Raw genomic sequence first — 23,699 nt, forward strand, 5'->3', positions numbered from 1 at the left:
CTATTTGAATGGCAGTGACCATCGACTTGGGGGGTGGGGCTCAGCCCCTAGGAGTTGGCTCCTATGACTGTGTCCATCCACTGGATTTCAGCAGACCTAGTAACATACTGGCTCACACTGGTAGCACGAGATTCTCCTCCTCTTCCACTAGCTGTGGCCTTCCCTTTTGTCCCAAAAGAGGTCAATACAGAAGTCTTAATCCAACACTTTCACACATTGTCCTATAGAGGTGTGGAATACATTTCTTATAAGAAATCACTTTCCCACCCTCGCCCTGAAAGTTGTTTTCTTATATTCTACAATTTCAAGCTCATTATAAATGAACAATATTCTTTCCAAAGTGGCAGTGCTGTAGTAGGAGGGTGGGGGGCATGGCCCTGCATGCAATTTTTGAGGGGCCACAACCAAACACTCCTACAGCAGGCTCCCAACCCAGGGGCGGAGGCCGCCTCTGCAGGGAAGCTGTGCCCCTTCCTTGTGCCTGGCTGCAATTCTGCTCCCAGGTGCCCCCTGGGTACGCTTTATGAAAGGAGCTACAGCAGGCTCCCACTATTCCCCCCTCCCTGTGCCCCTGCCCCAGGCAGCATTTCCATACACTCCACTACAGCGAAGTGGGACTGTCTTCCTACTTGTGGAAACTGGACTTCTACACCTTAACCCCCCATGGTAACCTTGGCAGCTCCTGTTGTGTGGACACCCAATAACACATTTGATGTGTTAGTGACCAACAATCAACACCTTTGTCTGTCAATGGTTTATTTCCCAGCCCCCAAACTAGGCGAGCTGCCTGGGCTTGTGATCCTAAACTTTAATGCAACTGCACTTGGCATACTTTTAACCAAACTTTGCTTAACCCATGAATTTATGAGTTTGATCCAATTCTAACCCTCTACTGAATCTAGAGGTTATAGGGAGTCTGCCCCTCCCCAATCTTATGACAATACTTAAGGCCCTGCTAAGCTTCTCCCCTCCCTCTGTGCTTGGTGCCTAGTTCATTTCATTTGGTAATAGATCATGATGCAATTGGCCTTCGTTAGATACTTTAGGAACACGTTTACTTTATCTTTTGTTTCTTAGATTTGTTATATATATATTTAAATATATAATTGATAAAATAATATATGCCAGTCATTAGTCTGCACCAGGTGTCCTATTGGGAAGACCCAGTTCTCTGAGTGCATGTTCTGGAAGTTGGGCAATAGGGGCAGTACAGGATTCCTATTGGTGTACCGACCTCCCCGCTGCACCAAGGACTCCCTGCCCGAGCTACTTCAGGTCGTGGCGGATATGCTCCTGGAGACACCTAGCTTGGTTGTCCTGGGGGATTTTAACATCCATGCCAACACGACCTTACAAGGGGCCGCTCGGGACTTCGTGGAAAGCATGGCCTCCATGGGGCTGTCCCTGAATAATTTTCGCCCAACTCATAGCCGCGGACATGCCTTAGACTTGGTGTTTACCTCTACGGATGTTGGTGATCTGACATTAACTAAAAGCGAAACAAAAGAAGTGCCATGTCAGATCACTTCCTGGTGCAACTGGACTTCTCCGCGACCCTTCCCCTCTGCAGGGAGGTGGGACCGATTCGGATGGTCTGCCCCGCCACTTAATGGATCCCAATTGGCTTCCAGAGAGTGGTAGGGGATGTTTTATCCCAAGTTGATGGCCTTTCAGCTGATTCCCTGGTGGCGCGCTGGAATGTGGAGTTAACCAGGGCTATTGACTGTCTGGCTCCGATTGCATGGTTTTCCCCGGAGCTGAGGGTGATGAAACAATCGTTGAGACGGCTAGAGCACCGGTGGCGGAAAACTCATTCTGAATCAGACCGGACACGGGCTAGAGCTCAACGTCGAGCCTACCAAGTGGCAATGGCGTCGGCGAAGAGGGCCTTCTTCACTGCCTCCATTGCATCTGCAGAAAACAGCAGCAGGAGACTTTTTCAGGTGGTTCGCAATCTATCGGAACCACCTGCACCACCGGGGCCTGGTAGGGACCCCAAGATCCCCTGCAATGCTTTTGCAGTTTTTTGCAGATAAAGTCGCTCAGATTCAGAAGGAGGTAGACTCCACCGTGGGAGCAGGGCCAGGGTGGGAGAGTGCTAGAGTTCTGTCTAGTCCTGTTACATGGGATCAATTCCAATCTGTTACCTCCGAGGATGTGGACAGGCTGCTTGGACAAGTGAAACCGACCACCTGTCTCCTTGATCCTTGCCCATCCTGGCTGATAAAAGTGAGCCGGGAAGGGCTGGGCGATGGGCTCTGCGGGGTGGTGAGTGCTTCCCTCTGTGAGGGAGCCTTCCCAGACCTGCTGAAAGAGGCGGTCATTAAACCGCTTCTTAAAAAAACATCTTTAGACCCAGCCAATTTGGCCAACTATCGCCCAGTCTCAAATTTACCATTCTTGGGCAAGGTGATTGAGCGGGTGGTTGCCAAACAACTCCAAGCACGCCTGGAGGATGCGGACCATTTGGATCCCTTCCAATCGGGATTCAGGCCTCACCATGGGACTGAAACTGCCTTGGTCGCGCTGGTTGATGATCTCCACCGGGCTAGGGACAAAGGTGAGAGCTGTTTCCTAGTTCTGCTGGATCTCTCAGCAGCCTTTGACACCATCGACCATAACATCCTTCTGGACCATCTAGAGGGGCTGGGAGCTGGGGGCACTGTTATACGGTGGTTCCGCTCCTTTCTCCTGGGCCGTGTCCAGAAAGTGGTGGGTGGGAAAGAGTGTTCAGACCCCTGGGCTCTCACTTGTGGGGTGCCTCAGGGTTCCGTCCTCTCCCCCATGCTTTTTAATATCTATATGAAGCCGCTGGGAGAGATCATCAGGGGGTTTGGGCTGGGTGTTCATCAGTATGCAGATGACACCCAGCTCTACCTCTCCTTTAAATCAGAACCAGTGAAGGCGGTGAAGGTCCTGTGTGAGTGCCTGGAGGCTGTTGGAGGATGGATGGCGGCTAACAGATTGAGGTTGAATCCTGACAAGACAGAAGTACTGTTTTTGGGGGACAGGGGGCGGGCGGGTGTGGGGGATTCCCTGGTCCTGAATGGGGTAACTGTGCCCCTGAAGGACCAGGTGCACAGCCTGGGAGTCATTTTGGACTCACAGCTGTCCATGGAGGCACAGGTTAATTCTATGTCCAGGGCAGCTGTCTACCAGCTCCACCTGGTACGCAGGCTAAGACCCTACCTGCCCGCAGACTGTCTTGCCAGAGTGGTGCATGCTCTAGTTATCTCCCGCTTGGACTACTGCAACGCGCTCTACGTGGGGCTACCTTTGAAGGTGACCCGGAAACTGCAATTAATCCAGAATGCAGCAGCTAGACTGGTGACTGGGAGTGGCCGCCGGGACCACATAACACCGGTTCTGAGAGATCTGCATTGGCTCCCAGTACGTTTCTGAGCACAATTCAAAGTGTTGGTGCTGACCTTTAAAGCCCTAAACGGCCTCGGTCCAGTATATCTGAAGGAGTGTCTCCACCCCCATCATTCTGCCCGGACACTGAGATCCAGCGCCAAGGGCCTTCTAGCGGTTCCCTCATTGCGAGAAGTAAGGTTACAGGGAACCAGGCAGAGGGCCTTCTCGGTAGTGGCGCCTGCCCTGTGGAACGCCCTCCCAGCAGATGTCAAAGCAATAAACAACTATTTTACTTTTAAAAGACAACTGAAGGCAGCCCTCTTTAGGGAAGTTTTTAATGTCTGATGCTGTACTGTTTTTAATATTCAGTTGGAAGCCGCCCAGAGTGGCTGGGCAAACCCAGCCAGATGGGCGGGGTATAAATAATAAATTATTATTATTATTATTGTTGTTGTTGTTGTTGCTGTTCAAGCTAGCAGTGGGCTGCACAAATTTACCTAGACCTAAGCTAATATTGGAGGGCAATTGTTTACATGACTTGGATTAACATCTAAGGGATGGGAAGGAAAAGGGAGCCTACTCTGGTTCCTAGCCATTTTGTGCATACAAGTATTGCAGAAAAAGCAGCCCTCCATTAGATGTAGCTCCCAGAAGCCAAAACAAGTGGGAGACATAGTCCCCCAACTATTTTTCAACATGGAACACAACATTCAAGATGCTACTATTCTTTATTTATAATACTATCAGTGGGCTTGTTCCTTTCTGGCAGTTTGACCAACTGTGTTAAACTGAAAGGTAACTGACATTCTTTTAGTGCACATTTATTACTAATGCAGGAAAAAAGAAAAATGCTTCCACCTTGTGGAGTGACACATTATAGCATCTGTTTAGTTCATTATGGGAGCCAATTCATTTTGTGCATTCTTAGCAGCAGAGGAATCTTTGGGCATTTTCCACATACATGTCATGACCCTTGGACCTGATCTTTCTAAGGGTAACACCTATTTCCTCAAGGAGAAAGTCCTACCTACTAGTATGAAACAGACATACTAGACAGCAGGGCTTTTTTCTAGGGAAAAAACGCTGCAGGAACTCATCGCAAACAGACCTTTGTACTAGGAGTCCACATGCATCAGCTCTGCCAGTGCACAGAGCAGCCCTGCCTCTCTGGCTTGCACACACAAGCAGGAGGGACAGGGTGTTTTGCAGAGCAGATGCGCAGGGAGGCTGAAGAGCCTCATCAAAGCTCCACTGCACCTCTGGCTCACAAGAACACCCTCTCTGGATTCCAGAGGATGTCCCCTTTGCACTCCAGGGAGGGTCTTCTTGTGAACCAGAGGTGCAGCAGGCAAGTTTATGCCGGAACAGCGTTCCAGAGAGTTCTGACTCCAAAAAAGCCTTGCTAGGCAGAAAGGTTAGCATCAACATTAGCGTCATTTTCCAGCCCTGCTTCTTGCTGACTCATGAATCATGCAGTGCATTCACCCAACCTGTAGTTATGGAACTTAGCTGAGAGTCCTGGAAGACCTGCTTCCTGCCTTACAGGTCTTTTCCCACCTGGCCTGGCCTTGAACAGACTTTTGGCCTGGGGTGTTGCTTAGTGGCTGTGTGGTGCTGGGGGTGGGATGTTGCTCTTGTTTCTGTTAATTTTTTGTATCTTTATTTTGTATCTTATCATTTATGTGGAAATTGTTCAATTTGGTTGTGCAATTTTTGATGTTTTGTTTATTGTTTATGACTACTTTTGGTATGTCTGTAGTTAGGTGTTTTTTTAATACAATAAACCCACAACTTATGTGGGAGTTACATTCCAGGGTCTTGCGCCTAAAGCCAAAATAGTGTATACCAAAAACACATTGGGTTCAATGGTGGGCTGCAATGTCAAAGTCATTTCCCCCCAAACCCCATCCCCTTTTTTATTTTTTTGCCCCACATGTAAAGCTGAATGTGCACAAATGCACGTAAGTTGTGGGTGTACTGTATGTTGTAAGCCACCTTGAGCATGGTTTTAACTCTGGAAAGTGGCATACAAATAAAATGGCTTCCTTGATGCCACAATTTCTGTCCATTCATTCTAGGATTTTTCAGATTCATTTCATGGCAGCTTTCCCCCTTAATGCGTTGTCCTTCTGCCATTGATTTCCATGTGAGCCAACCACGCGCCGTCCTTGGTTCCACAATGGCAGGCGGGAGCGCTCTCTGCTGCCGCGCTCTGCTCGTCCGCTCAACAGCTGATGGGAGGGAAGTTGTTTCTTGTGGCCGGCTGAGTTGCACAGCTTCCCTGCCCTTCCTTGTGAGATTGAGGGCGAGAAGGGAGGAAGAGGGTCTCCGCTGCCCCTTGTTCCCCTCTTACCCTTCCAAGCAAAAGTGGGGAAGGCAGAAAACAAGCACCTTATTTATGTGTGCGGGGTCCCGGAATGCAACCTCCATGTGAGTGAGGAGTCTCCTCTACTGAAAACAAATAATGTTGCTGCTTCTTTGACATTTTCAGCATACACACTATTTATCACTATTTCACTATCATCTGATAAGACATGGAACAGTCTCTTCTACATACACCAGATGGTGCTGAAACAGGCAAAATCTCTTAAAGCAGAGATGAATGAAATTAAAAATGAAATCATAAAGGCAATTTAAAAGGACACGGACATTTTGAATTAAAAAACAGGTGAACATTTGACATGGTTAGGAAGGGGCTGTTAATAAAATAGAAGCCTTTTATATGCAACTGTCTGGAGAAATGAAGCAATTAAATGATAAAGTGGAAATTCTGGGAAGTCAGACAGAGAGATAGAAAGATATTTGGATAATTTGGCATTATTAGAATTGAGAGACAAAGAGTTCTACCTATGATTTAGAACAATTCCTGAAGAGAAGGGTGAAGATATTAGGGTTAAAGTCATTAATTCCCTGGCATGCTTTTTGGAAAAGACTATGGATGATTTGGAGGCAGAAACAGACAAAATCTACAGAAGTAATTCACATTTTGCAAAGCTAAGAAAGGTGCCAAGAGATATTCTGGTCCAATCTGTTAGAAAGAAAATTACAGACAAAGTCCTGCAGCAGCATTTTGAGACTAGATTGAAAATTGACAATATAGATGTGATTGTACTGAAAGAAATCCCACAGCAGACACCGCATAAAAGAAAGTCAAGTAAACTTACGCAGAAAAGAATCCAATTTAGATGGAACACACCAGAGGGAGTGACTTTCACCTTTAAACATCACAGATATTGACTGGATTCAGCACAGAAAGCAAGAGAAATTTAAACTAGGTGTGGCAGTTATGTAAATAGATGAGACTGAAGGAACAGAACTGGGAGCTGTAAGTATAGACTTGACAAAATAATCTGCCCAGATGTGGATTTCAAATATTAATGTGAAATATAAACGAAGCAAATGCTCCTCAAAAGAGAAAAAAGTTATTGGTTTGAAAACAAATGAAACTGAATCTAATTTGTTCACAAGAGACACATATCAAGAAAAGGGATATAAAATATTTGATTAAAAGAAAATAGGTGAGGAATCTATCCCTGCAGGACTGAAGAAAAAATGGAGTTCTATATATACATTCCCAATTTTGCCTCAAACTGGTATTTTCCGATGAACAAGGTAGATATGTTGGGGTGGAAATTAATATCTAAGAGACTGAAACTTTGGTTGTAGGCATTTATGCCCCAAATGAAGAGAAATCTGTATTTTATAAAGAACTTGTGGACAGGTTGATGGACTTTTCATATGAAAATTTGTGCCTTATGGGAGACTGGAATGACGTGGTCTCCCCAATACAGGAGAGAGAAAAATGTGGAATCAAGGAGACTGTACAATTAAAACAAGGGAACAGTAAACAGTGAAAGGTTATGGCCTCCAACTGTTTTCTCATTTACAATTAACAGAAATATTTAAGTTGGATAATAAGACTTTTGGTATAGAACAAAAAAAGACAGATATTGAAATACAATTGCGTACAGATGACAAACATGTTATTGCAGAAATATATAAACTTAGTTGAAATTTGAAATGCAAGAAAAACAAGTTAAATAATGCATGATTAAATGGGCAAAATAAATGGTTCTAATATACAGATGAAACAGGAACAAATGTGGACTAAATGGTTAAAATACACATTGTGTTGTGATTTAAAAGAGATTTATTACAAAATGATGTAAAATTGGTACCTAACTCCTGAGAAGTTAGGAGTTCTCTTCTCCCCCCCCCCCTTTTTGGTCTGTTTTTATTTAGATTAGCTTTTTACCCTGATAAAAAGATATCTGATATTAATCTTTGTATTCTTTTACAAACTTTAATAAAATATTTTTTTTAAATCCCGACTGGTGATAGAACACTTGCCATATGGAAAATAGCATGGACCAAGATCACTTCCAAAAAGCCTCTACATCCCTTTGATAGCCTATTGACTAGATTGAAAAATTGTGCCTCTTTCCTACCTGTGTTTCCCAAACAGAAAAAATGTGTAAAATTACAAAATGATCTAACCTTGCTCATTCAGTATCTCACACTACAGGGAAACTGGAGTGCCTTCAATAGTGAAAATAAAAAATTAGAATTTTCAGCTATTAAAGCAATTCTATGACATAAGGACATAGGAATGCCATTTGAGTACTGGTGATCAAGATAAAAGCTGGTAAGTCACATTAACATTGCATTCACCAATGTGTAATGTCAGTAAGAGATGCAAATTTTCAGCTTCCAATTTTGTTTGACACTTGGTCTAACTTGTGCAAGTTCTTTTTGTAAGCCACCAAATGCCACCTTAAGCAAGCCTGTAGCACCAACCCCTTCACCTCACCCCATAAAAAAGTACATGCATGCACCTGAGGGATGCAAAAACTTTGTACTAATACACTGAAAACAGAGGAAAATACTTTGCTTAAAACATTTGCCTATTTGTGTGAACTGAAGGTATGTTTCAATTCCTTAATGATTTCCAATGGTCTTTACAAACCTGTCAACTTCTCACTTCTCTGCATGTTTACTTGGAATCAGGTTCCACAGGCTGTGTTTGCATGTAATGCGAAGCCAGAAAATAAAGTTTATTAAACCACTAGGGATTAAACTTCAAGCTAGGCACTGATACAGGCATTCCTGCTTCAGGAAAATAAACCATGGAGGGTATGGTTTCCTGTGACATTTGAACTCAAACAAATCATGACCACTAGCCAACTTGAAGTCATGGCAACCGTGGTTTGTTTGTGGGAAACAACTATGATTCCAGGTTTGGATGACATACTAAGCCAACCACTTTGTGGTTTGGTTTCCCCACTTGCAGAAGGCAGAAGCAAAGTAGGAATTCATATTTTCTGGCTTAGCATTAAATGTGAACACAGCCACTAGGTCCCACTGAACTTATTCCCCAATAGGTAAAGGTAAAGCACCCCTGAACAGTTAAGTCCAGTCGCAGACGACTCTGGGGGTGTGGCGTTCATCTCGCTTTCAGCCCAAGGGAGCTGGTGTTTGTCAACAGATGGCTAGCGCACAGAAATGCCATTTACCTTCCTGCCGAAGCGGTACCTATTTATCTACTTGCATTGGCATGCTTTCAAACTGCTAGGTTGGCAGAGAGACACGGGTGGCGCTGAGCCTCTTGGGCTTGCTGATCGAAGGTTGGCTGTTCGAATCCCCGCAACTGGGGGAGCTCCTGTTGCTCTGTCCCAGCTCCTGCCAACCTAGCAGTTCGAAAGCATACCAGTGCAAGTAGATAAATAGGTACCGCTGCGGCATTTCCATGTACTCTGGCTTCCATCACGGTGTTCCGTTGCACCAACCTAGCAGTTTAGTCCTGCTGGCCACATGACCTGGAAAGCTGTCTGTGGACAAACACCAGCTCCCTCAGCCTGAAAGCAAGATGTGTGTCGTACCCCATAGTCACCTTTGACTGGACTTAACCGTCCAGGGGTCTTTTACCTTTTTATTCCCCAATAAGGATGCACAGGAACGTAGCTTTAAGCTGAAGAAGGTGGCAGAAAAGACGCATGGACAATAAACAGGATCTTAAAATTAATTAATTAATTAATTAAAAACCTCGGCACTTGTACCTTACAACATCCATACAGTCCCCCCACTCTAGAAGCACATATCCAGCACATGCAGTAATCATTATTCATACATGATCTCTTAATTTTGCATTCATACTTTCACAGCCAAGAAAAAGAGCCACCCTTAAAAATACTAAGCAACTAGGTTCTAACCTGATTTGCATTTTACTCATATTCAGTCCCTGTGGGGACTTCTTCCAGTGGTGTCTGCCTGCTACCCTTAAAGTAGGAGGCTGCTAGGAGCCACAGTGAGACAAATTAAACACCAAGACCCCAAAGCACAGAGAACAGTGCTGATTGTCATATCAATATTGTAATGGGATGTTAAAAATAACAAAATAGCCAAAACATAGGGACAGTTCAGATAAACTGGGAAGCCAGGTGCATGATGAAGAAATTGGAAGGTTCCAATTCTACTTTAAAGCAAACCACAGTTCCCTGTAATTAATGAATTTAGGGAACAATGGTTTATTTCTGCCATATTTTATAATCCTATGCAAATGGATTTGGGAGTAAACCATTTGGATTTCTCAGAGCTGGATAGAATTGCACTAGTTAACAAACCAGGATCAGAAACCATGGTTGATCCTGGTTTATTTCAACAAACTATGGTTTGAATAACTCAGAATAACAATCCCCCAGCTTTATCCATAAAGGGGAACCATAGGTTTTGGGGTTTTTTTGTTTTGGTTTTTTTACATAAAAGCAGAAGCTTCCAACCTTCTCCTTGTTGCACCCTGGAGATAGGGAGGCTCTCTTGGGCTTATCCGTGCAGCATGAAAGCAGTTTCCAGATGTGTCTGAACAAAACCATAAAAAGTAAATTGTAACACCAGCAAGAAGCAACTTCTTCCAAAGAACACATTTTAAAATGTATATTCAGGAAAGCATGCAAAAAATTAAAATATGCTTATTTTCATACTGTTCATTAGTGCCCAAGAAACCTAAAGAAAGATTCAGTCCAATCTCCTCTATGGGACCTGTGTCTCACATTGGTGTCTGACCCTTAAAAAGCACACCTGACATCTAGAGTTACAATTTTGATCTCCACTTGGTTTGCGCTGGAACAGAAGGTTCATCTTTAAGGCTTGGGGGAAGGGAAGGATATTAAAAATAGGGAAAGCAGTAAAATTCCACCTATTCACCCAAGTCTTTCTTTCAGTAATTGCCACAATGAGATTCTCCATATTTAGACAAAATCATTCAGGTTGAAAGAAATGTGATCAGCTATTGTGGCAGGTCTTGGCAAGCATAACTATCCTAAGCCATTTTAGACTATCCTAATCTGAGGTAGAACATCTTCTTTCCAAAGATCAAGAAAAATTGTCCAATAATTTATAAAAACATTGCTTGGCAAATGTAAATCTAACAGCCAATGCTAGACCATAGGAGAATGCAGTCCTGTTTGTTAGCACCTTTAACAGAACGAAGTCTTCTCTTTTTTGTTTTTATTGGGGAAATACTGTCGAGTCCATGCCCCGTTTTCTCCTGTAGCATTTATTGCAACATCAATAAGGTAATCTGGTGTCAGCCACCTCAAGAGGATCAGGAAAAGAAAGCTGAGCACAGCAAAAAGAGCAAAAATGCAGCCGGTCACTGGGCCACAGTGAGAGATTAGTCTGTCAAGTCGTTTGCCCATTGGTAATACAGTTTCACCTGCAACTCTGTCATACACCTAAGAAAGAAAGGGGGGGAATACATGAGGGTTGTCTGCAATGTTTAGATTGCATCATCTAATAGGCAAGACATCTGCTTATAAGGCTGATTATATTCTAAGTCCAATACAGGGTGTACTTCTGCATATGCACAAGCACTTGTGGGGCTTAGGAGAGATCTCAGAAAGAGGTCCATAGGCAGCAGCTCTCTCTCAGCAGCAGGTCCACAGACTGTTTTGCAAGGGGAGGCTCCTGATTCTCAATAACATTGCATCTAGGGGAGGAGGCGAATTTACTCATCTGACTAGGGTTGCTCCAGTACAGAGTACAATGTATGTGAAGGTTTCTGGTGGAAATAAGTTAGGAGTATCTAGTAAAGACTGTTAGTTAGAAGGATTTCCACACCAACAAGCTAAATAGTAAAACAACTAGGAGATGTTATGCAAGGGCCCAAGTGAAGGCAATTTTAATGAAGCTTGCAAATTATGCTACCAGCACAAGGAATTTGAGAACTTATTTCTGTTACGTAATATCACAAAAAAGTATGACATAAAAACAACATATTTGTAGAGCTGCTCACCCTCCACTCTGAAAACTACTCAAGCCTCCATGCTGAACCTTTGACCCTTCAGATGCTGCTGGGCTGCCATTGCCACCATCCCTGACCACTGAGCACGCTTTTGGGGGCTGATGGGCATTGCAACACCTGGAGGTGTTTTCCCCCCCACACACTAAAACAAAGACCAGGAAAATATAATGGGTCTCAGAATATGGAAGTGTACCTACTTTTTCAGTTCTCTTTGCAACATCCTTCCAAGTATAGAAAGTTTTAACGTTGTTGTGTATTATTTCTGAAGACAGAAGCGATCCCGACTTCAGTTGACGAATTGCCTTTTCCAAACCATTACAGAGAGATTTCACGGAAGGTTCACATAAGATTATAAAATTATCTGGCAGCACCTCAGGAATCCCACCAACCCTTGTACTCACCACCTAAAATAGCAGGAAAATTTATATTATACTTATCAGGCAATTTAGGTTTCAAAAATACTATATCAATAATACAACACAGTAATGAATGTTTCACCTCCAAATTATCAGCTGTAAATGTATAAATAAATGTGTTGTCTTGCCCTTCCACCTAGGTGGCATAAATGGCCTTCTCAGCTTCTATCTCAACTTTTATCCTTATAGCAACACTGTGAGGTAAATCAGATGAAGAGTATATGAATGGCCCAAAATTACACAGGGAGACTCATGACTGTGGAAACTCCTCAAGAAAGGAGACACTTTGATTCAGCGCCATTTCTCTCTCCTTTGACCCCCCGCCCCGTTGTCAAAACAGATCACTTCTTGCCCAAACACCCTCCACCAGTACTAATATCTTACAAATCCATTAGACAAGCTGTTTTAATTTTGCTCTTTTGTATTAGATTGAAGGTGGCGTTTTGACATTATAAATCCATATTTTTATTTTTGCTATCAGCTTCCTTCAGTCTTTTTGAGGATAGACTGGATATGGGACTTCCAGGAGAAAAGCTGGCTGGCTAGTCATTGACTGCTGACACTACAACAAGATAATTATGCTGTGATTAACAATAGGCAAAACATAAACCTTTGTTATTACTCTCTACCTTTGAAGATAGGGAGATTAAAGGACCACAAGCTTAATGTAAGTCAACCGTGTGATGCAGCAGCATCAACAGATGTATAACATCCTGATCAAGGGAAGTCGTAATCCCACTCTACTCTGCCTTGGTCTGCCTTGGAATACATTGTCCAATTCTGGGTGCCACAATTGAAGGATGTCGACAAGCTGGAACATGTGCAGAGGAGGGCAACCAAGATGACCAAGGGTCTGGAAACCAAGACTTATGAGGAATGGTTGAGGGAATTGGGCATGTTTAGCTTGGAAAAGAGGAGACTGAGAGGGGATATGATAGCCATCTTCAAATATCTCAAAGGCCGTCACATGGAAGATGGAGCAAGCTTGTTTTCCCAATGGCTCCAAGTTACAGGAAAGGAGATTTCAACTAAACAGTGCTGACAGTAAGGGCTGTTCAACAATGGGATGGTCTCCCTCAGGAGGTGATAGACTCTCCTTCCTGGGAGGTTTTTAAGCAGAGGTTGGATGGCCATGTGTTATGGATGCTTTAGCTAAGATTCCTACATTGCAAAGGGTTGGACTAGATGAAGTTTTTGGATGGAGGGAACGTGTTGGGAGGAAGGAATCACCATTGTGCCTGCATAATAGCCCTGAAGGTTAGTCCTTGGGACATCAGGTCAGCTAAAGCTCCCTTCTTTTAATTACTTCTGAGACTGGGATGAATTACGACGGACGTGAATCTATCCACCACTTAATTTTCACCTAGAACACAAATGGACTGCTGGCGTAAGATGAGACATTACCTAACAGCCAGAAAAATAAATAAAAAAAATATCTTAATTATTTGTGATTAAGAAAGATTATAAACGGATAAGGGTGCTTAATAATCTTTATTTTATATTACTTTTAATGCTCTGTCCTTTTTGTGAAGTGCTACAAAAGTGAAAATAATTTCTTTAGCATAAGAAAGGAATGCAATTGTCTATTAAAGAGATGAAAGTCATCTTTATTTCTCTTTTCTCTTTCTTTCTTTTTATTTTTTATTACGTTTATTTCCTGCTTTCTCTACTCTGGATTAATGAAGGTATGCACAAAAGGTGTTGGATGGAAGGTGAAAGACCATGCATGAGAGGCAGGGAAGATCTCCCAAGTGGGAGCTGGGAGGGTCCCCCACCTTCTGTGGGGGACAAGAGCTAAGCTGCACCTCTGAAAGATGGCTTTCTATCCCCCCTTTATGCTTCTTCTTTTCTTTTTTATTATTTGGATTAGTTGCTTTTTAATTGTAGTGTATGCTGAAAAGTATACACACACAAACACACACACACACAGAGTGCTTTTTTCTTTAAAAATGTTTAGGGGTACTCTCATTTTGACTCAAGAAAATCACCATTCTATAGTTCAAATCGGGGAAAACAAATGGACAAACGTACAAAATTCACAAAATGTTTAGGTGTATGCATACCCCTGCATACCCCCAGAAAAAAAGCACTCTGTGTGTGTGTGTGTGTGTGTGTGTGTGTGTGTGTAAAGGTTGGATGTAAATAAATCAAGCAAATGAAGATGAATTAATCAAATGAAGTAATCAGTGTACTTTATGACCTCTTAAGCCAATTTTATATGAACATACGTGAAAATATTAAATAGAGTAGAAAAGGCCAGCACAGCAGAATCCTCAAAACTGAGCAGCACAACAGATATACACAGCAGTTCCTAGAGGCTACATTTTTTATGTCTTCCTGCAATAGCCAGAAGGGGCGGTTTATCAATCACCTGGCAGGACACAATACATAGCTGGTGGATCATAAATTGAGATCTATGTGACAAAGGTGGAAATGCACCTTTCAGGGTTCATCATCCCACTGGAGCTGTGAGCAGTCACACCCCTGAGAAACAGAGAGAGGGCTTCTCCCAAAGTTCTGTAGGGCTGAAGGATACCAAAGAGTCCAGAGACCTCAGACTCCAGCCTCCCTGCCGCTTCAGAGAGAGGCAAGGAGGAGAAACCAAACTCCTTCCCTTTGCTGTAGAAGCACCATCTCAACAACTTGCATCAGGCAGAACCAATGAATAGATGAGCTGGATTGCTCCTCACCCATTCCTTGGTCTATGCCAGCCAAACATTACTAGAATAAAAAGAGCCAGTTAGGAATCTATAATTCCTCCTGGTCAGTTTCAGCAGTGCTTGCAACTTGCACTCTTTTCTGCCTAGCTTAATCTAGCAGCCACGTCAGAAAACATGGAAGTCTGTAATTACTTGAGAACATTCAGAGACTCAAAATGATTTTTTTAATTTAATCCAAACAGTGAGTGATCTTCTTCCAAATGAACCAAAATAAAATTTGATTTAATTCAATCTTTTACCTCAACATTTTCATTTTATATTTTTTTCTTTCTCCTATATTGCTAAACTGTAGAATAATCTCTCCTTCACTAGATACACAATGTGGCAATCTAATGTTTAAAGCTGTCAATGAATTTTTTAAAGGATAATGACTGAGTCTTCAGTTGTCCAAATGCTGCTTTCTGAATCAAAGATGAGAATAAGACAAATAATCAAGGTTCAAACACACCTTGCATTCCTGAAATATGCAAGCCAGTTATGTTAAAATTCTACATAATGAATACAGAGAACTGACAATCAAGTTGTAAGTCCCATGCAAACTGATTCTTCATTTCCAAAGAACTTGTAGTTATAAGTGTAGACACTTCTGTCAGATATGTTATTCAAAAGTCTGCTTGTTAATGCATAGTTGTATATTATGTTATTAAGAAAATGTCCAACTAGTCTCTCTAAACAAGGAAACTGTTTTTACCTGTAAACCACAACTGGCAGCTTCCACAATTGCCATGCAAAATGCTTCGGTGAGAGAAGTGTTGAGAAAAATGTGTCCCTGAACCAAGACATTTCTAACATCCTGATGTTCTAAAGCTCCCAGGAGACGGACTCTGCATGCAATTAGAGAAAACAAGTTTTTTAAAGGTAATATTTGCAAAAGTCTTCATAACCATGTGTATGATCACAGTCAAACGTAAGCACTTGTCAATATCACTAATTTTGTGGCTTATGATTTTCTTAGCTATTTACACTACTGACACTGAAGGGCTGGACTGCATATCAAAACAAGCTCCACAATGCTTTTAAATGGCATTGGTTCACACATTCAGATACAATCCATAACGGGCATAATTCAGCCAACATTTAATGACACCACATAGAGAAAACTTTGTGATGGGTATCCATTATGATAGTCTCCAAAATGGATTACTGTCATGTACTGTGAGGCTGACTTTTAAAATGGTGCAGACAGTTTAGCAGGCCCAAAACAGAGCAATGCAGTTATCTGCACTAGTTTCCATGTCATTTCTGGGCCTGATTTTAAGTCCTGGCATTAATTTTTAAAGCCCTAAACATATTGGGGCCAGGTTACTTAGAGGATTGCTCTTTGCCAATACAGTCAAACCTCGGTTGTCGAACATAATCTATTCCAGAAGCTCGTTCGGCTTCCAAAATGTTCGAAAACTAAGGCACAGCTTCCGATTGGTTCCAAGAGTTTTCTGCATTCAGCGGAAGCCGCATCGAATGTTCAGCTTCTGAAAAACGCTCAAAAACCATTCGGGAGCCGAAATGGTTTGGGAGCTGAAACATTCCAAAATGGAGCTGTTCAGGAACCGAGGTTTGACCGTATATACATTTTTCCTTTTCCACTTTCACTCGCCTAAAGAGATGGGCAACTAGCTGCCATTTTATTCATTTAATTTTTTATTTTATTAAATTTGTACCCTGCCTTTCCTCCTAAAGGAGCAAGTATGCTTATGGAACACTCTTCCCCAGGGAATGCCAACATTAAGACTTTTGTGCCAAGTAAAGAGCTGGCTTTTGATAAAGTCCCTCACCAAAGGCTCACGGGGTAAGAGGAGAAGTCCTCTTGCAGATCAGTATTTTGTTAAGAAACAGGAAGCAGGCTGTAGAATTAAAAGGACAGTTCTTTCAAAAGAGTGATGTAGAAAATGGGAGTTCACCAAGGATCAGTGTTATGACACTTGCTTTTTAACTTGCTCATAACATGATCAAGGGCTAGGAATGAGCAGGGAGGTAGCCAAATTTGCTAATGATACCAAGTTGTTCAAGCTGAACAAAACAAAAAGGGACTGTGAAGAGCTCCAGAAGGATTTCTCCAAACTGGGTGAATGGACAGTAAAATGGCAAAAAATAAAAAATAAAAAAATCCAAACTTCACATACAGTCAAACCTCGGTTGTCAAACGTAATCCATTCTGGAAGCCCGTTTGGTTTCCAAAATGTTCGACAACTGAGGCATGGCTTCTGATTGGCTGCAAGACCCTCCTGCACTCAAGCAGAAGCCGTGTTGCGTGTTCAGCTTCCGAAAAACATTCAAAAACCCGAACTTTTACTTCTGGGTTTTCGGCTTTTGAGAGCCGAAATGTTCCAAAATGGGGGGGTGTTTGGGAGCCGAAGTTTGACTGTATATGCTGTATATGCTAATGTAATCTGGACTGGTGGTGAATGACTAGGAACAAGACTTTGGGGCTATAGTGGCTAGTTCAGTGAAGAAGCTCAATGTGGACCAACAAGGAATAGAAGAAATACAAGTATCTTAAGAAAGTAACTGAGCAAGAAAGCAATTTTGAAAAGATTGCACTTGGGCAAAAAATATGAGAGGCACAAATACAAGATGGGTGACACCTGGCTTGAGAGCAGTACATGTGAAAAGGATCTAGGAGTCTTGGTTGACCACAAACTTGACATGAGCCAACAGTGTGACGCAGCAGCTAAAAAAGCCAATGCAATTCTGGGCTGCATCAATAGGAGTATAGCATCTAGATCAAGGGAAGTAATAGTGCCACTGTATTCTGCTCTGGTCAGACCTCACCTGGAGTACTGTGTCCGGTTCTGGGCACCACAGTTCAAGAAGGACACTGACAAATTGGAACGTGTCCAGAGGAAGGCAACCAAAATGGTCAAAGGCCTGGAAACGATGCCTTATGAGGAACGGCTAAGGGAGCTGGGCATGTTTAGCCTGGAGAAGAGGAGGTTAAGGGCTGATATGATAGCCATGTTCAAATATATAAAAGGATGTCACAAAGGTTGTTTTCTGCTGCTCCAGAGAAGCAGACACGGAGCAATGGATCCAAACTACAAGAAAGAAGATTCTACCTAAACATTAGGAAGAACTTCCTGACAGTAAGAGCTGTTCGACAGTGGAATTTGCTGCCAAGGAGTGTGGTGGAGTCTCCTTCTTTGGAGGTCTTTAAGCAGAGGCTTGACAACCATATATCAGGAGTGCTCTGATGGTGTTTCCTGCTTATCAGGGGGTTGGACTCAATGGCCCTTGTGGTCTCTTCCAACTCTATGATTCTATGATTTTGAAGAACTAAATACTGATTGACCATCAAGCACCTTCCAGATTACAAATTTACATATTTGGGGGATTATCCACAGCGGATTATCAGACTGGTGTGCCATCCCCCACCCCCATGTGCACTGAGCTGCATACATGGAAAAGAGTGACTCACCTAAACGAATTTTGTAAGTTTATAATATGCCAGAATTGAGAGCACTCTTCCAAAACAAGAATGTTCCAGAAAAATCACAGCATGTTACCAAGTGCTGCTCAGTATCTGGCAGGATGGTGGAAATTATATGCAAATTTCATTAGCCATATGCACCTTCCCCTTGCAACCTTCCTCCCAATGCTCACCCAATTCTTCCTTTGACCCTTCAATCACCACAACAGTATTAAAACAAGAGCAAGTCAAGTACCTGTCATGCAGCTGGTATCTTTCCCGTACCTCTTCTAGTACAATTCTTTTTGGTCCTTCTCCTCCAACTAAGAAATGTAAATCTGGATACTTCTGACAAAGTTCAGGAATTATACCACTAAGCAAATCTATACCTGAAGACATAATATTTAGAGGCAGTTGGTATTTCAGATTTGTTACTTATCTACCTGACAAAGCATTCCATCATACTTCAGCATCAAAAGAAAATGACAAAAAAACTGTGTTAATAAAATTGCAAATAAAAAACTATAGTGTACTGTATTGGGTTCCTTGATTTTTTACTGTGACCAGATTTAGAGTTTATTTCTGAAGTTTACAAATTTACTTCAACTCTATCTTACTCCATAAAAATTCCATTACTGCTGCGAGATCTCAGTGGTACCTGATTTCTAAGTATCTGCTACACTACAAGCAAAGCTTTGTGCAAAAGCTGCTTTTTGGGAAGTAGACAACAATCATATGTCCTATCCACAGAAGCAGGGAGGATTAATGGAGAATATATAAGGCAGAACAAAACTTAAGAGAAAGAGAAGATAAAGTGTCTTGAACAATTACCTTCTTCTAGCAGTTGCACTAGGAAACCTGTTTCCTCAAAAGTAAGTCCTCCTGGGTTCAGAAGAACTTACTCCCATGTAACACAAGACTGGAAGCCGTGAGGTGGCATGGCTACTATCAGGAACAGCAGGGAATAAAGTCCACTGACAGAGAAAAGGTAGCAGGGATGGATTCTCTACTAGTATCTAAACTACTAGCCCAGAGGCCACAGTTCAAAAGGAAAATGCACTAGATATTGTGTAGGTGGATTACCAACATGCCTTGTACTGGTGAATGGAAGGTAGCACACTGCACTTTCACAATCATTCCCCCTAAATTAATTGCAGTCATATCCTGCCTTTCCTCCAAGGAGCTGTGCATGGCTTTCCCTTGCCTCATTTTATACTACGAAAAGCCCCGTGAAACAGTACAGGCTGAGAGATGACGTGACTCAGGGTCATGCTGAGCTTCACGGCAGAGCAAGAACTTCAACACTGGCTCCCCAATCTTAGTGTGACACTTACACGACAGCAAATTTTTTAAAGGCAAAACATTGTGCCAGTCAGTATTTTTCTTCTAAAAAAAATAAATGGTGTCGGTACAGCGTATCCCTGAGCATCCCAGAAAAAAAAAACATTGGTGCCAGTGCTGAAGATAAAAATGTCTGCTAGAAAGAGTTAATGGGCCAATGCCTTTTTTGCTCTTTGCTCTGAATTTGTTGTCTATCCTAGGTTTTTGGTTTAGGCACCCCTATATCTCACAACATTCCTTTTTATTTTATGTATTTGCATGTTTGGAGGAACAGAACAAACTGTATGCATTATGACCGTTCTTCTAGGCCCTCTACCTGCAACAACAATAGCTCTTGCTCAGGTCATCATGATCCTATGATATCACAGCAGTCTCACCTGTAGTTTCACTTGTTAAAACTGGCAGCCCCACGCAGTTCCTGCCAAGCAGCATGTGAATCCACATGCAACTGCATGCGGTCTGCCACAGATCTAAACAGGATTTTATACTTGCCAGGTCTTAAAATATTTAGGTGCCAGGCAGAAACTTTCCTCTATAACCAGGTCTTTGGCCTTTAACTATCTGTGACCTTTTAGAAGTGGGTGGGATGCTTTTAATGTATTTCTCTATTCTCTTTGTTTCAATGCATCTGTGTGGGATTTATTGTCTTTTTGTTTGGCTGTAAGTCACTTTGGGGTTCCCTGGGTAAGATAAAACAACTTACAAATTTAGTAAATAATAAAATAATAATAAAATCAGCCATAATATCATGCAGCAAAACTTAAGTAAATTTAAAAGGTAGATACAAACAGAAAGGCAATTTCTGATCAACTCTATAGCATTAGAAAGAAGCTACATTAAGTGCCACGTATATTTTGGATCTCATTACCTTTTCTATATACAAGCCTGCTGACAACAACAACAGTTATTGTGCTTTTGTTCCTTCTAGATACATCTGGAGTGAAGTCAGTAGGATCAACGGCATTGGGAATGACAGAAACTATTTCAGGATTCAGTGCTGCTCTCAACACAGTATTTTCCTTGCTAGTGTAAGAAACACATATTATGTGGTTTGTATCACATAGCGATACAGTCAAGAGTTTGTTTGTAAGCACCGAACTAACATCAGCAAATCCAAAAAGGGAATGGTCTGTAAAAACTGTCCGTAGTTGCATTGTCTTGGCATGGAACAGGGCATCATGAGCCATAGCAGAAAATGAACTATGGGCATGGACAACGGTGACTCTTTCACGTACAAATATATACCTGAGCAGAGGCAGGCTATGGAAGAGAGTTGTTGCAGTAGACTGGTTGTACATAACTCTTAATGGCAAATAATAGACTTTCAGTCCATTGGTGAGGTAACGAATGCCTTTACGGTCTTCATAAGCATGAGTGACAATGATAACTTTGTGTCCTCTTTCAATTAGGCATTGTGACAATTGGTAGATGTGGCTTTCCACTCCTCCCATGTTTGGATAAAAAAAGTCGGACACCATGCAAATACTATGAATTTTACTTGAACATGATGGAGATTTATGACAGTTCACCGTGGAAGAAGACAAGGGGGATAGGAACTGCATGTGATTTCCTCTTTGACCTGCCATAGTAGTTTAGCAATCAGTCTGAAAAGTAGACATTCAACATGAAGAAAAGGCTCCAGCCATTTCCTAAAACAGCAAAGAAAAAAATACACATTACACATCAAGGCTAAAAAAAACCCTCACCACTTACAGAGGTCTTCATTGTACAGCACAATACTATGCATGTTTCTGTCAGAAATAAACCACATTCTGTTCAATAGCATTTATTCTTGTCCCTAGTAAGTGTGTTCAGGATTGCAGTGTTAGAATAAAGACTTTGGGGGAAGCCATTATCATGCAATTTATCTGCGTCCCGCCCAGCGTTCAAAATTAACCAGTCGTCAGTTGCTTTTTGCAACTCAGGAGTGAGTGCCCCCCTTGCAACCGTTGAGATTTCCAGTCACGTGGTTTGCAACCGAAATCTCCTGTGGCTGGGTGAGAGCAGTGTCACTAACTGAAGTGTTCCCTTTCCACTTGTTCCTTTTGATGTGCTGAGGAAGAGAAAACCCTTTCATTGTTGTACAAAGCTCTTTCACAGTTAAATGGATTGTTTTTCTCTTGAGAGGGATGGGTGTTACTGTCCCATACATGCCTAAACTTAAGTCCCACTGTGCTTGTTCACTGTACGACCTGTACCCTCCAAGTACCACAAAAAGGACCACATAAATTCTCTATGCAAAGTTTTTTTTTTACAAATTTATGAAGATAAAGGTTTCAGTAAACTACCTGCTCTAATTGCGTAAAAGAGGTTTGGTTTTTACTTTTGCTGGAATGAAATTGCTTTGCAACTTAGAATCATAAAATTGTAGAGTTGGAAATGACCCCAAGTCATCTAGGCCATGCATAGTCAACCTTTTTATACCTACCGCCCACTAATGCATCTTTCTTGATGGTAAAATCTCCTTACCACCCACCAGTGCTTGATGGAACAACCCCTGATCTAGACCAACCCCCTGCAATGCAGGAATCTCAACTAAAGCATCCATAACGAACAGCCATCTGACCTCTGTTTTAAAACCTCCAGTGAAGGAGACTTGATTGATTCTTTGTTTCAAAATAACTTGTCTTTTGTGCACAGCATTTATTCCATCTTTAGCTAAATCCCCCATCTTATCCTCATTTGGTTTAGTAATTGTCTAAAAAAAACGTGCCTGTATGTATTGTTGTGGTGACTGAAACCTAGGTTGAGGGTGCCATTTCTCCTAGCTTTTCTGAATTATTATTATTATTTATATCCCGCCCATTGTGCCGGGTTTCCCCAGCTACTCTGGACAGAACTCAATAGAATATTAAAAACTTCAACCATTAACAACTTCGCTATACAGGGCTGCCTTCATTTATTTATTTTTAAGAAATATTTATTAAGATTTTACAAAGACAAATATACAAAAACACATAATAAAAAAATAAAAAATAAGTAAACATACAGAAAAAATAAGAACAATTAAAAACAATTATTTTTCATAACTTAAAACTCATTTGCTTGTTTCTTTGACTTCCTCACACCTCCCCTTCTTGTATTCCCATTTAAATAATCAAATCAGCAAATCCTTACCCTCTTTCATTTATCTTATCTCTATAACTTAACATTTTATAACTCAGTATTTTCATCCATTATCAATTCATTTTTGCATATTCTTATTAATTTTGTTGCTAATACCACTTATTTCCAATCCAACACCATTTTAGTTATTTTTTCACCTATTTATACCCTTCTTCCATATTCTTAAAGCATTACAGCTGGAAACCACTTAATTTCTATCCAACATCATTCTAACATTCATTAATTTTACAATATTTCTGTAGATAGTCTTTAAATTTCTTCCAATCTTCTTCCACCATCTCTTCTCCCTGGTCTCGGATTCTGCCAGGGCTGCCTTCAGATGTCTTCTAAAAGTCAGGTAGCTGTTTATTTCCTCCACATCTGAGGGGCGGCTGCTCCACAGGGCCGGCGCCACTACTGAGACGGCTCTTTGCCTGGCTCCCTGTAACCTCACTAACACTGGTGCTGCCACTGGGAGCTGCATTTCTGCAAGACTTTGGACTACAGCACCAGGAAAGCCAAGCTCAGCACAGGGATGCTCCAAGGGCACGAGGCTCTTCGGATCCCCGCAGCCACCGGAGCGGGAGCATTTCAGAGAAACGGGGCCTCATGGGATGACTATTCCTTGTGACACCTGCCCAAGGCGACCCAAGGAGGCTTCCAGGCGACCAACAGCAGGCAAAGCCCCGGGGAGGGAGGCGGCCCACTCCTGAGAGGCTGACGGGCAAGAGCGGCGCCTCGAGTCCCCTCGGGGGAGAAGGGGCGCGGGGGGGGAGGCCTCTCGGGGGCGGAGGCCCCGCGGGGCCTGAGGCTCACCTGGCGCCCGCGCGAGCGAGGGACTGGAGCGGCGCTTCTCCCGGCGCCCGGCTGCTCCTTCGGCCGCCGCTCCTCGGGGACCCTCGCGGCGGGAGGCGGCCCCTGCCCTTCTCGGAGCAACAGCAGGCGCCGAGACCCACGCACCGCTTTGCCCACACGCCGCCTTCGGAACGCGAGAGAAAGCGTCCAATGGAAGGGCAGCGCCCGGAGCACGTGGTGCAACGAAAGCCAATGCGGGCGAT

The 23,699-nt window shown here is 42.6% G+C and overlaps 1 protein-coding gene across 2 annotated transcripts; it reads right to left on the bottom strand.

Moving 5' to 3' along the window:
- Positions 1-7,577: 7,577 nt before the first annotated feature.
- Positions 7,578-23,592, bottom strand: PIGA (phosphatidylinositol glycan anchor biosynthesis class A). 2 transcript variants are annotated; one of them, XM_083621430.1, is made up of 7 exons: positions 23,458-23,592; positions 20,405-21,185; positions 18,452-18,584; positions 15,484-15,616; positions 11,854-12,060; positions 10,828-11,087; positions 7,578-10,212 (listed from the first exon to the last, which is right to left on the bottom strand). In XM_083621430.1, the coding sequence occupies exons 2-6, from the start codon at positions 21,120-21,122 to the stop codon at positions 10,830-10,832; spliced, it is 1,449 nt and encodes a 482-aa protein (XP_083477556.1). In that variant the 5' UTR covers positions 21,123-21,185; positions 23,458-23,592; the 3' UTR covers positions 7,578-10,212; positions 10,828-10,829. The 2 variants fall into 2 exon arrangements, with proteins under 2 accessions (XP_083477556.1, XP_083477555.1); XM_083621429.1 differs by having other exon boundaries at positions 7,578-11,087.
- Positions 23,593-23,699: the final 107 nt, after the last annotated feature.

Source organism: Podarcis filfolensis (genome assembly GCF_964270895.1).
Source record: "Podarcis filfolensis genome assembly, chromosome: 6".
In the NCBI taxonomy this organism is placed as follows: domain Eukaryota; kingdom Metazoa; phylum Chordata; class Lepidosauria; order Squamata; family Lacertidae; genus Podarcis; species Podarcis filfolensis.